Source organism: Arachis stenosperma, chromosome 6, assembly GCF_014773155.1.
Source record: "Arachis stenosperma cultivar V10309 chromosome 6, arast.V10309.gnm1.PFL2, whole genome shotgun sequence".
NCBI classification, from domain to species: domain Eukaryota; kingdom Viridiplantae; phylum Streptophyta; class Magnoliopsida; order Fabales; family Fabaceae; genus Arachis; species Arachis stenosperma.
The window spans coordinates 39,468,637-39,483,118 of record NC_080382.1 but is presented as its reverse complement, the minus strand read 5'-3'; the positions used below and the strand labels follow the sequence as shown (position 1 = coordinate 39,483,118).

The 14,482-nt window shown below is 35.6% G+C and overlaps 1 protein-coding gene across 15 annotated transcripts; it reads left to right on the top strand.

The window, feature by feature from the left end:
* On the top strand, positions 1-12,432 carry LOC130935154 (uncharacterized). 15 transcript variants are annotated; one of them, XM_057864737.1, is made up of 8 exons: positions 1-347; positions 450-1,250; positions 1,528-1,612; positions 1,722-1,796; positions 2,070-2,159; positions 2,246-2,379; positions 2,484-2,605; positions 12,414-12,432. In XM_057864737.1, the coding sequence occupies exons 2-6, from the start codon at positions 1,156-1,158 to the stop codon at positions 2,288-2,290; spliced, it is 390 nt and encodes a 129-aa protein (XP_057720720.1). In that variant the 5' UTR covers positions 1-347; positions 450-1,155; the 3' UTR covers positions 2,291-2,379; positions 2,484-2,605; positions 12,414-12,432. The 15 variants fall into 15 exon arrangements, 11 of the variants coding, with proteins under 11 accessions (XP_057720720.1, XP_057720721.1, XP_057720719.1 ...); XM_057864738.1 differs by lacking the exon at positions 12,414-12,432 and having other exon boundaries at positions 1-296; positions 2,484-3,591; XM_057864736.1 differs by lacking the exon at positions 12,414-12,432 and having other exon boundaries at positions 2,484-3,591.
* Positions 12,433-14,482: the final 2,050 nt, after the last annotated feature.

Here is a 14,482-nt window from a genome sequence, read left to right as displayed (position 1 = left end):
ACTCTCTTCATCTCCCTCGACACAAAGAGATTTAGCCTTATATGCATACCTTTTAGAGGTTTTTTGTTACGATGGGTTACTGCACCGTGTGAGATACCATCGCCGGCGAATACACCCTCATCCTACCATAGCGAAAATCCTAAACCATTGTTTTCAAGTCATAGTTATGTATTCCGACATGATCTGTGTGAGCAGGTACTTCGAGTGCAAGATGTTGCGGCGATGAACAAAGAACAGATTAAGGAACCGACTTCATTGTCAGTCCCGGGAGCTTTTGCTGCACCGTCCGCGCCTAGGTATTCACAATTGGAGTTGCCCTCCAACCCTGCTAATGGGTCGGAACACAAGTAAACCTCCGCCAATTAGAATTACTTAAATTATAATAGCATTCACTTAGTTTCCATTAGCTTACTTTCAGATCTAACTTAGTTCCCCTGGTTTTGTTGTAGGAGGGATTTGAAGGAACCTGGACACCCAATTACAACCTCGTCTTTGGCTGAATGCATCTCCCAAATTGAAGCTGACATCGCCGACGTTAGATTCGTTATCTGAAACCAAAAGCTTCTAAATGAGAAGTATGTGGAACTGGTGAAAGAGATGATAAATCAGCAAGCTGTATCACCCCATATTGGAATTAACTCTCCAAAAGTAGGGAAGACCACAATGATCGAAGGGACCATTGGAAAAAGTGGAGCAACCTTAAGGACATACAAGCGATGAAGCGAAAGAAAAATGCTACTCCCACAACAACTGGGACCGACCCTAACTCTGACTATCTCCCAATTCCGACGCCGCCATCTAGTTCAAAAGGCAGCACCTTCCACTTGAAGTGCAGAAACAAACAGAGGCATTCTGGATCGACCCTTACCCCAAAGGGAGAAACCCCAAAGGGAAGGAGGAAACTATTTAACTCGGGGAGCATTTCTGGGGTGGGCCAGAGCAAGGGAGAAAAGACTCACATCACTAGCAGCTCCATCCCAGTAGTCCAATAAGCTGAACATCAAAACTTCCTGCAGATTCGTCATGTTGATAGGAGCCAGTGGGGGAAGAAGATTGGGGAAAATAACCTTATGCTTAATAACTGGTGTATAAACCATAATATTTTGGATTTTGAGAATTATTTAATAACTACACACGAGATTCTCCTTACAGGATATGTCATTAACTTTCTTCCCCACGAAGGACATGAAGATTGTAGGCCTTGATCTATGCGCTGCGGCATACATATTCAACACGAAACTTGACCAAGAGTAAGTCTCACCACTGATTGTAGTAGTTTTCAGTGGCATAATATACTGAATAGATAAGTTGAAATGTCAGTTTTGTGTGCATTGTTTGTCACAGTTGGTTCCACTGCTATAGCAGCAACATTTTTCATTCCAATTTTCATACTAATGCATGTTTTGTTGGAGACATCTGTTATAAATGATATGCGTTTTTCGTTAAGAAGAATAGTCACCCACATTCTTGAGCTCATGTTATAACTAATTCGAAGTAAATCATGCTTGCTAATATTGAACACCGTAGCAAGCTTCTTGTTCGAACCCCGCACTGTACTATTACCAGGGGTTCTCTCAGAACTCTGGAGCCAAGGAAGTCCGCGGTCAACGACGTGAGTACAAAATCAGTAAAAAAGCCATGTACATGATCCCCAAGTCTCCAGTTGCATGATTTTGCTGAAGTGCATATGCCTAAGTATTATGCATTGTGTATGTTTACAGATGCTGATTCTGCTTGCCTGCATGCTGGATGAAAACTCCACTAGGATTCATTGGTTCTTGCCGACAACCTTCTCAGTTTGTGGACTTTCTATGAACATTATCTTCTAATAAATATATTTTCCTTATTTCTACCGCTAATAATTGGTTGAAATAAATAACATAAATTTTTACATGATCAAGTTGTTGCAGGTAATAAACTAATTTCACCCATTTAAACTAATTTTATTTATTTTAAGATTTGTTGGTTTTTTTCCCAAACCCTATAAATTAATTAGAACTTAAGCACTTTTTTATTCATTATTAAAATCATACATTTTTTAAGGCCATCATTGAACTTTGTCGTTACAGCAAATTGCCACCGGAAGGGGACCAATTCCGCATGCGACACTAAAGGCCATCTGGGAGGATTTTATGGGCAAAGCCAATCGGGTATGCAAGGTAAGTCCCGATAAGATTTGTAATGTCGTTGTTAACCCCTAATTGATTAAGCATGTGAATATTCCGTTGTTGGTTTCTGCTGGTAGATTTATTGTCCCATTTGGTGCATGGACATTGGTTTCTGCTTGTGATTGATGTCATTCGTAGACAGTTTGTGTGCCTAGACTCCCAAGCCTCAGAAGATGATAGACCCAAGCGGCTTCAGCAGCTTAAAAAAGTGGTATGGTCTATCAATCCGCGTTAAAACTAATTTCTCCATTACATTTTATTCAAAAAGCAACATTAATAATTAACTTTTTGTGCATGGCCTGATGCAACCATAAGGCCATCTTCATGGAAGAGGCACAAGACAGTGATGATTGGCATGATGACCCGACAAATCCTAGGATTCTGTGCAGTGACTACGAGATAATAGAGCCTAAGGACAGCAGGCAGGACCCCAGAAGGTACCCCTACACTCCATCTACTTCTGCTGGGGCTAACTCATGGTTATGATCCGCAAAGAAAGACTTCATATCTTCCACTTTCCACACCTCTTGTCTAGATGAACCACAAACCTAGCATTACAATTGGTTATTGTAATTGGTTTCTGTGCCCGCTGTCTATCAGTCCTCTCATAATGTTTCTTATCGCGCAATCCTTCTCTATTGCTGAAGAAAAATTTTCTCACAACATTACCTTCATTATCTTTTCCTGAATCTCCCTTTCGAACCGCAAACCCGGTAACCCGTGCATATTCCACATACCCTGCATATGCCTCCTCAACCGAATCGAACTCAGCAATAGCCAAATCTTCTGTTGTTACCCCTGCCTCGCAGGGATTGGAACAATTTGGTTCTTCAACTGATCTCACCGTCACCGGACTAGATCCTTAATCTTTTGCATCATCTGCTACCTTACTACTTTCCTCACTATCCAACAATGTCATGTTGACTTCTTCTGGTTGTCCCGACTTAAGCCCTAGTGTCTCACATTCGTCAGTCTTCGATTCCATGTTCCATCCGTCACTCTACTGCTCAGAGAACTCTGAGCTACTTTCCAAATCACTGTCCATCTCACGCCACCAAATACCTGAATAGGCAAAGAATTTGTCAGCTGGCAAGTCAGACAAAAATAGCATGGTAACTAGGCATAAAATATACATCTCGAAAACCTTTAATTAGTATCCAAAAGAACCAACAAAAGGATCTACTTATACTGTGTTTGGAACACCTTGAGAATAGCTATCCATCAAGAAAAAAAATTCTTTTATTTGGTTTGGAGTACAAGAAAAATATCATTTTCAAATCTCAAGTGAATTTCAATTCTCACTTAATGTTCAAACTAAATCAGACCAAAAATTGTCTGATTGCAAGTTTATTATTACTAAATATTGAAATGTCAAAATTATTCTTAATAAACAAATAAAGAAAAGACAAATAGATAACCACAAGGATAAAAAGTGTAAAGTCCAAAAAATTCATTTTATTCATGCAATTAATTGTTTCAAATCATGAATTTATATTTGAAATAAAGTTAGAATTTACTTCTTAACAAAAATAGAATTCTTTTTTCAATTTAATCCTTTCCGTCCACACTCAATAAAAATCATATATGTGCAAAGGAAAGTATGATTGATCCAAAATGCTTATGTTAGGGTAGAAATAGAGACAAAATCCCGCAATTCATAGGCCATAACTCTGAATCAGAATGACAAAAAAATAAAAAGTTTAACTCTGCAGAGGCTTAATTCCTAAATGCCATTGTACCTAAAGTGTACTCTATGGAAATGCCATTGTACCTAAAGTGTACTCTATGGTACCTAAAGTGTACTCATATTACGCAATAAAATTTGGTACTCTAATATTAATTTATGCCAACACGACTTCTTCGTTATTTCAGTTCTTTAACATTTCCTATATCTCCTACATAGTTTTCACAATGACAAAATGTCCACAAGAATCCAAGTAATTACATTAACTAGGTATTAGAGAACATTTATATGCCACGCTTGAAGATGTTAGGCTCAATTACTATGGAAACAAATTCATACAAATAATTTAGTTCTAAATTACCACATTTTGGTACACTACTTACTCCGCCAACAAATTTTTCACTACAATATTGGGTCAAGTCATAGCATATGGTAAAAGGCGTCTTCTGTACATTGTTTTCAGGCACACATCTCTCCCTTAAAATAGTATCTAGCGAAAACTATACCAAACAGAAGAAGATTAATCCAATTGACACTAACAATTGCATCTAAACACATCGAAACTTCATCTACTCGCATACCATGCACATATACCTAAATTCTTTCCACAGAAAAGGCACCGAGCCAGGGACACATGTAAGTAAAACACACATAATTGATAAAAATTTTTTACTAGATCACCAGTTGCTCTGTCTTCGCCAGTCACTGCTACCCTGCCCATGACATCTATCTTCTTCGACCACGAGTACTACCGACAAATAGTTCTCCGACATCTTCCTGCAATCTCAACGGCAGTTTCCTATTGGATTCCCACTTTTCCTCTTCTCGTAGCAGATCACAGACAATATGAATGCCAATGCTTGCTATAATGATTGGTCTTTTCAAACCCAAGAAAATTCTAACTCATGTAATACCTCAGTATCCATAGATGATGTGATAACATGTATTTTTTTATTTTTCTAGCATAGAAAAATAATTTCTCCCGAATTTCCGTTTAAATGGTTTATCATAATTATTAGTCTTTTTACCTGTTTAAACACATTAACTCAATGTCAAAGTTATTTTAAAGAAGTCAGGTATTTACATTTAATTGGCAACTTGCTTGTTGTCACTATAGCCATGGTAACATAACAGGTACCACCTAGATGGATATGCTTTTTCTTTGTATAAATCTTAAGGTTCTGATACCATAAAATTAAATTATTTTTATTAAATTTTAAAGATACCAATATTTAAATAATAAATAACGACATCTTTGAACGGAATACACAAAAAAAAAATAGGTGTTTGCTTCGGTACAATGATAAATTCATTCGTACCGATACGTTTAAAATATGAATAAATAACAACAAGCCACGTAAAATTTATTTTCTACATCAGCACCTAATTTTTTTTTAAAATATATATATTATATCACCACTTTTATCAAAATCTCTTATAATTTAATAAAAATAAAAAATATTTTTTATTTAATTTTTTAAAAAACTTAAATATTCTTCCTTTTATATGTTAGATAAAAATGACTTTTTTTAGATTAATCAAATTATTTAATTTTACGGTTGCAAAATTTAAATAATCTAAAAAATAAAAATAAAAACAAAAATACATTTAATAAAATTATTTCTCTCTCCATAAACCCTAACAATCATTCATACCAAAAAAATTAAACAAATCTAAAAAATACTAGAAAAATTACTTTATTCTCTGTTTTGTGATTTTTCACCCAACCTTCGTATCTCTTCTTTGTGCTTGTATCTTCTTCTCGTCTCTTCAATAGCCTCTTCTCCCGATAAAGAAGACAAAAAAGCTTCCTTCATGGCGACCTGTCGAGGTCACCGCGGCTTTCGCGCACCTCACCCAGTCGAGGAGAACGTCCGTCAGAGAGCGTCGCTGTCTTCTTCGTTCCAGAGCGTGTCGCCGTCTTCCTCGTTCTAGAGAGCGTCGCCATAAGACCATCTTCAGTAGGGAATTCATCACAGTTCCTGTTTATGGCCCACCTGTCATAAAAAGTAACTCCACATCAGTTTTTGCGTCATAAACAGTAAAAAGGAACTCAAAGCATCTCTCTCTTCTCCATTAGAAGGAACTAACTGTAGTCCCTGTTGTGGTCCCACTTAATTAATTAATTAAAATTCTTAAAATTAATGTAATTAAATTTTTTCAATAATATAATTTAAATTTATAAATTAAAAAAAATTCACTATTAAAAAATATTAATATTAAATAAATTCATATATAAAAATAATACACAATATATAATTCAAAATTATATTAATTTGTAAAATTATTTAATATAAAAAATATAGTTAAACTCTATTATTTTGTAATGTGGTTAATATTTAAATTTTATAAATAAAAATAAATAACTCACTAAAAATTATTTTATAATATTTAAAAAATTAAATTTACTTTTTTATGTAAATAAATTTAATTAATTATAATTGAGTATAATTATTTTAATTATGATTTAAATCATTAATATAAATTATTAATTAAATAATAATATAATTATTTATTATGATTAATTATAATTTAATTATTTTAATAATATTAACTATAATTTAATATAATTATTAAAATAATAATTAATTAAATAATTATATTAATTAATTAAATTATAATTAATTTAATTATTTAATATAATTATTTAATTAATTATTATTTTAAAGATAACTTGCCACATGGCAAGTTATCATTGGTAGGATAGAGTCCCTCTGAGGAGGAACTCGTCTTCTTTGAGACTTGTGGGAGGACTTTCATATCCTTTTCTCCAATGGTTGGAGTCCCTTTTTGTCAGGAAAAAGTGAGAGAGGGACTCTCCATTGGAGTTGCTCTAAGGTTAGTCTCTGTAATTTGGTTGAATGTTGCTGCTTTAGATTCTTGTCAAGAGATGATGTTGATATTCATCCTTTCCTTAACCCCCTCTTTTCTTGTCTCTTCAGAATTTATTTATCCTTCTCACACATGCATATACAGATTAGAGATAGTTTGTTCATCAATTTGTGAAACTAAAAAAATATAATTTAAAAAATAAAAAATTTCAAAGGACAAGCATGTTAGAACTAAATTATGAGTACTATAAGCTGACAAAATGGTTTGTGTATTAAAATCTTAGGAGGTCATATACGGCTCAGACACAATCAAATACTAAATTATCTCCTTTTTTAATGAGTTCTATTTGTTTAGCTCTTCTAAAGAAACAACATTATCCTCTTTATTTTTGGTTTGATTCAGTCACACCCAAGTCAGAAACAACATTATCTTAACTCTCCTTTATTTTTTTTATGGTAATGTTTCTTTGGCTTTTAATGGTCCCTGAGTTGTTTTCTTGTCATTTTTATACATTTATTTGTTAGAGAGTTTTACCAAATTCCAAATCACAAGTGAAAGCTATGTGCAATTAAATTTGTAATGCTCATCAGGCACCAAGTTTGCAACCTTTGCCTTTTGAACATGTTCATTCAAAAGAAGCTAACATATTTGCCCTGCAGCAATCTCTGTTTCATTTTTGGTGTAGCCAAAATAAGAAAAAACTATATGCCTTTGTCATGGCCCTTTTTTAAAAGTTAGTTTTAAGCTGATTATTTGAATATTCAGGAACTTGTGATTAAAGTTAATTTAGTTTCATTGCCTTAACTTTTGATTAAATCTTGTGTTGCAAATTGATGATGGCTTTTAACTCATCCATGAATTTTTACTCCCCAATTTCGTGAACAAGAAATTTATCATATGATTTAGTTTATGAGAAGTTTTAGTTAGTTATTGCTTCAAAATCTGGAAACTGACCTGCTTAATCTGTACTAGTTTTTATCTATTATTGAACTATTATAGATTATTATTATTTGCCAAAACAAAATATCCTAACACCGTCAACTAAATGGAAATACTATATACCACATTTGCTTCTTTTGCAGTTTGATCATTAAAGAAGAGTACAAGTCTAATATTGACACCAAAGGCTCAAAAGCTAGAACTTAAGAGGGACATCAATATATTGAATAGCTTTACCTGACGCCTATTAGGAAGAAAATCGGGACAATCATATTAGATTTTATTGCCAGTTGAGTCCGCAGCCTGTATAAGAGTAGCCTTCTACGTTGTAAGAGTAAAATCATGCCGTTTAAATTTTCTCTTTCTTAAGACTCACGCAAAGGGGGTTGCTTGAACACCTTTTCACATACATTCTTTGGATGCAATCTCTTGCACCAATACTTCTGAATACAATGAAGATACTATTAAATATCATAGAAATTGGAACTCCAGGATATACAAAAACATGATCTTTTAGAGATCATACTACAAAAACTAATTTTTAAAGATCTTTTGGAGCTAATTTAAATTCTCAGTAGGCATAATCATGAATCATATTTATCATTTTCTTCCCCCTCCTATTTTTAAAGATATAATTGCTTGATACTGGGGTTATGTACTCTCTTTTATTTCTTTCTGGTTGCTACTGTTACTGTTACTGGAAAACAGGTGAATGACAATGAAGATTGTAATATCAGCAGCATATTTGAAGAAGCTTGTGATTTTATAGCTTATCATTACACCTATGTTTCACACACCCACACACACTGCATAGGTACTATGGGTTCTTAAACAACATCCAGCCTCAGCCAGGATTTGAACCTGGGTGCAACTTGCAACAGGCATATAGATATGCCATCTGTGTCATGCCTCTGCTGCATGATGAGTTTGTTAATTAATAGAAGTTGTACCTATTTGAGCCCGGATGCAGCTTGTAAGAGGCATATAGATATGCCATCTGTGCCATGCCTCCGCTGCATGATGAGTTTGTTAATTAATGGAAGTTGTACCTATGGGGGGAGTGGATCCTCTCCAGTGAGAAAAAACTGGATGGTGTCCAGTATTTAATCTCACCTTTCATTGTTCTTTCTCCTATTTATTTTTGGCTCCACTGATAAAATTAAAGGTGAGAAATCACACTTTATTCTCTCAAGTGTTAAAAAAAAATGGAGAGAATCCATTTCCTACCTATGGGTCGGCTTCAAAAATCGACAATTTTTATGATCACCCTCTTGCACCCGTTGATTGTGACCCCTTTTTTGTTTTCATTATCTCTTGTTATTTTTCAAAATTATGGTTGTTTTCTTATAGTATTCTAACCTCATTAGTGTTGGTTTGAGTAAACAATGATTTTATACTGGAAAAATATATAAAATCTTAAGATTTTTATATTGTAAAAATAACTTGTTTAATAGACAATTTTAAAATGATTTATTTATTCAAGATTGTAATATCATAAAATTTGATTACTTTGTGTGGAAGAAAATAGATCTAAGTTGTATTAATATAATAATAGAATTTATGGTAGTGTACCCAAATAGATTTGAAGGTGACATCACTGTGGGTTCAAAGGGATGGGGACCATTAGCTTACAATGGGTTGCAAATTGGAGCTACTTCATTAGCTAAAAAGGAACACTAATCCATATGCAGATAAACCCCATTCAAAGTCCATCAACGTATTGATGACCCAGTGAAAACAGACTTCATTTTTCAAAGATTCAGAGCAACTACATTGGCAGCCTACATACGACTCTATCTAATTTTCATACAACTTTTAATAGACACACAACTAGTAACTCTCAGATAAGGAAACTGATGGCTTCAATCAACCAATATTTCAAGCTATTTCTCTACAATGAATTGTAGACTTCATATTGCTTTTTCTAGAATTAGAATGGACATATCTTGGACAAGCAAAGAACTATCTTAAACTTTTTAAATAAAATTGTTATCACCTGTATTTTGAATGTACTTTTGAAAAACTAATATTAATTCATGTTCTAAGATGTACTTTTGGAAAAGGATTATATTACGTAGTACAATAATTATGTTTGTGCTCATAGCTTGGTATATATAAATCTAAATAACCCAACTTATCAAGAGATAACCCAACAATGATCTTTGTCAAAAAAATGTATATGATCAAGACATATATACAAGGGGTAGAAAAAACATCTAAAATCTTATCATCATAAGCAAATTTGTACATGGACACACTTCACTCTGGTCCTTGTGTGAGTCTCTGCACCTCATTGTGGTCACCAAGAGTTTCAATGAGAAGGGGTGGAGCATACTGGGCTAGTCCTTGGTGCTCTTCAGAATCTTGGCAGAATGAGAGAACAATTATTTCAATTGACATCTCCACAACTACGAAAAAAAGAGTTGCAACAATGTACCCAAGAGCCCAGCATAACCACATTAAACAAAATGAAAAGCAAAGTGTGTGAAAAATGAAAATCACATCAAATGATATAAGACTTCTCTGTTAGCAACTACTTTTCATGCAAGATATAAGGCTTCTCCTCAACAGATACTAACCTGGACCACATTCTCTCTCTATTTTCAGATTTTCCATACAAGATTTCTTCATTTTTGCTGGATTGAAGCCCATTATCATCTGAAGAAACTAATCTTGAACGTCTTTTTCTCTTTTGTTTGATTTCATCAATCTTGGGAGATGACTTACTACCTCTATGATGACTTGGGGATCCAGACTCAGCACGTGATTCTTTCTTTCCTCTATGAGGTGAACTTTCTCTGTGACATTTTGGAGAAATAGATTCAGTTCAATGTGATTTTCTTGAATGAGGGCTCATGCTCCTACTCCTATTCCTTCTTGAAGCAGATGAATGCCGATCAAGGTATCTAGCTGAATCCCGTCTTCTACTTCTATCACTGTGTTCTCTTATGTCTCTATAGGACATTCGATCCCTTTCATTGCTTGAATAATGATAGGATCTGACTGGTGATCTGGACCGATGACCCCTATTGTAGCGAGAAGGAGAGTAGGAATGACACCTCCTCATTCTTCGATAACTAACAGGACATCTTGACTTTGATCGAGATCTTGCACGAGGAGGAGAAGGAGACCTGAAAATGGAAATTGAATTAATGAATTCAAGACCTTTGTTAGCATATGAAAATGAAGGACAAAAAGAAATAATATACAAACAAGATTTTGTCACCACAATCATTCAACCATATATTTTAAAGACAAATCAACGATATAAAATTTTAAAACACTATGCAGAGTAATTGCATATATTGTGGAGGGAACCCTTAAGATCGATGAGAATGCATATTCATAATAAAGAGATATGCTACTCAACCTCACAGCTATGGCACATAAAACTGCAATCTTCTATAATACAAAGGTAACTGTGTAATACAAACAACAACAACAACAAAGCCTTATCCCACTAAGTGGGGTCAGCTACATGAATCAAACGACGCCATTGTGCTCTGTCATGTATCATGTCTACAGAGAGACCGTTTACATGTAGATCTTGTTTGACCACCTCATGGATGGTCTTCTTAGGTCTTCCTCTGCCTTTTGCCCTTTGTCCATCTTCCATCTCATCCACCTTCCTGACTGGATGTTCTATCGGTCTTCTTCTCACATGTCCAAACCACCTGAGACGCGATTCAACCATTTTTTCCACAATGGGTGCTACTCCAACTCTCTCCCTTATATCTTCATTCCTTATTTTATCCAATCGCGTATGACCACTCATCCATCTCAACAACTTCATCTCTGCCACACTCAGCTTATGTTCGTGCTCCCCTTTAGCCGCCCAACACTCGTACCATACAGCATAGCCGGTCTTATAGCGGTGCGATAGAATTTACCTTTAAGTTTTAGAGGCACTTTTTTGTCGCATATAAAACCAGATGCACTCCGCCATTTTGACCAACCTGCTTGGATCCTATGATTTACATCCTGTTCAATCTCTCCATTATCCTGTATGATGCACCCAAGATACTTAAAACTTTTAACTTTTCGTAGGATATTTTCTCCAATCTTCACCTCTATATTGGGGTTTTCCCTTCTCAGACTGAACTTACATTCCATATATTCCGTCTTGCTACGGCTTATGCGCAGACCATACACTTCTAAAGCTTCTCTCCATAACTCCAACTTCTTATTTAGGTCTTCCCTTGACTCTCCCATAAGGACGATATCATCGGCAAAAAGCATGTACCATGGCACAGGTTCTTGGATGTGCTCTGTGAGTACTTCTAAGACTAATGTGAAAAGGTATGGACTTAAGGATGATCCCTGGTGCAATCCTATACCAATAGAGAATTCCTCTGTCACACTACCTTGAGTCTTCACACTAGTTGTGGCCCCATCATACATGTCTTTAATTGCTCGAATATATGCGATCCTTACTCTCCTCTTTTCTAAAACCTTCCATAAGACCTCCCTTGGTACCCTATCATACGCTTTTTCCAAATCAATAAACACCATATGTAGATCCCTTTTATTACTACGATACCTCTCCATCATCCTTCTTAATAGGTATATCGCTTCAGTGGTAGATCTGCCTGGCATAAATCCAAATTGGTTCTCTGTTACTTGTGTCTCTTTTCTCAATGATGAGCGGATAATTTATACGCTTTTTGGCATTGTTTTTATATAGTTTTTAGTAAGTTTGAGCTACTTTTAGGGATGTTTTCCTTAGTTTTTATGTTAAATTCACATTTCTGGACTTTACTATGAGTTTGTGTGTTTTTCTGTGATTTCAGGTAAATTCTGACTGAAATTGAGGGATTTGAGCAAAACTCTGAAAAAGGCTGACAAAAGGACTGCTGATGCTGTTGGATTCTGACCTCCCTGCACTCGAAATGGATTTTCTGGAGCTACAAAACTCTAAATGGCGCGCTCTCAACGGCGTTGGAAAGTAGACATCCAGGGCTTTCCAGCAATATATAATAGTCCATACTTTATTCGAAGAATGACGACGCAACTTGGCGTTGAACGCCAAGTACACACTCCTTTCTGGAGTTAAACGCCAGAAAAACGTCATAATCCGGAGTTGAACGCCCAAAGCACATCATAACTCGAAATTCAACTCCAAGAGAAGTCTCAGCTCGTGGATAGATCAAGCTCAGCCCAAGCATACACCAAGTGGGCCCCGGAAGTGGATTTATGCATCAATTACTTACTCATGTAAACCCTAGGAGCTAGTTTATTATAAATAGGATGAATTATAGATGTATTAGACATCTTTGGTCTCAGTTTTGTTTTATTCTTCAGGAGATCATTGATCACGTTTAGGGGGGGGCTGGCCATTCGGCCATGCCTGACCATCTTTCACTTATGTATTTTTAACGGTGGAGTTTCTGCACACCATAGATTAAGGGTGTGGAGCTCTGCTGTACCTCAAAGATTAATGAAGTTCTATTTTCTTTTATTCAATTCTCTATCTTATTCTTATTCCAAGATATTCATTCGTACTCAAGAACATGATGAATGATGATGAGTTAGATAACCCTCATTATTATTCTCACTCATGAACGCGCGTGATTGACAACCACTTACGTTCTACATGCATCAAGGCTTGAATGTGTATCTCTTAGATTCCCCAACAGAATCTTCGTGGTATAAGCTAGATAGATGGCGGCATTTGTCTGGATCCGGAAAGTCCAACCTTGTCTGTGGTGTTCCGAGTAGGATCCTGGGAATCCGGAAAGTCTCACCTTGTCTGTGGTATTCCGAGTAGGATTCCGTTCATGAATGACTGTGACGTGCTTAAAACCTGTAACCTGCTGGGCGTCAGTGACAGACGCAAAAGAGGGATTCTATTCCAGTAGGGGAGGGAACCAACCGGTGATTGGCCGTACTGTGACAGAGTGCGTGAGCATTAGCTTTCACTGCGAGGATGGGATGTAGTTATCAACCATGGGTGATGCCTCCAGACTGGTTAGCTGTGCGAGTGACAGCCGCATAGGATATTTCCCCGTGAGGATGAAAGTAGCCACAGTTGATGGTGAACCCCTATACAAAGCTTGCCATGGAAAGGAGTAAGAAGGATTGAGTAGAAGCAATGGGATAGCAGGCGTCCGAGAGCTCTACAGCATCTCCATTCCGCTTATCTGAAATTCCTACCAATGAATCTACATAAGTATTTCTATCCCTTTTTATTAACTCCTTTTTATTCATTATCCATACCAATAAATCCAATTTTAATTCGCCTAACTGAGATTTGCAAGGTGACCATAGCTTGCTTCATACCAACAATCTCTGTGGATTCGACCCTTACTCACGTAAGGTTATTACTTGGACGACCCAGTACACTTGCTGGTTAGTTGAACGGAGTTGTGCTTTCACTCAGTGCCAATTTCTAAAATCCAATTACAATGAATCAAATCAAAAAGAACATGTTATCACAATTTCGTCCACCAAGTTTTTGGCGCCGTTGCCGGGGATTGTTCGAGTATGGACAACTGACGGTTCATCTTGTTGCTCAGATTAGGTAATTTTCTTTTCAAAAACTTTTTCAAAAATTTTCTTTTCTTTTTCGTTTTTCCAAAAATGTTTTTCGAAAAAATTAATAAATATCCAAAAAAAATTAGAAAATCATAAAATCCAAAAATATTTTGTGTTTCTTGTTTGAGTCTTGAGTCAATTTTTAAGTTTGGTGTCAATTGCATGCTTTTAAAATTTTTTTCTTGCATTTTTCGAAAACTTCATGCATTCATAGTGTTCTTCATGATCTTCAAGTCGTTCTTGACAAGTCTTCTTGTTTGATCTTGATGATTTCTTGTTTTGTGTCTTTTCTTGTTTTTCATGTGCATTTTTGCATTCATATTTT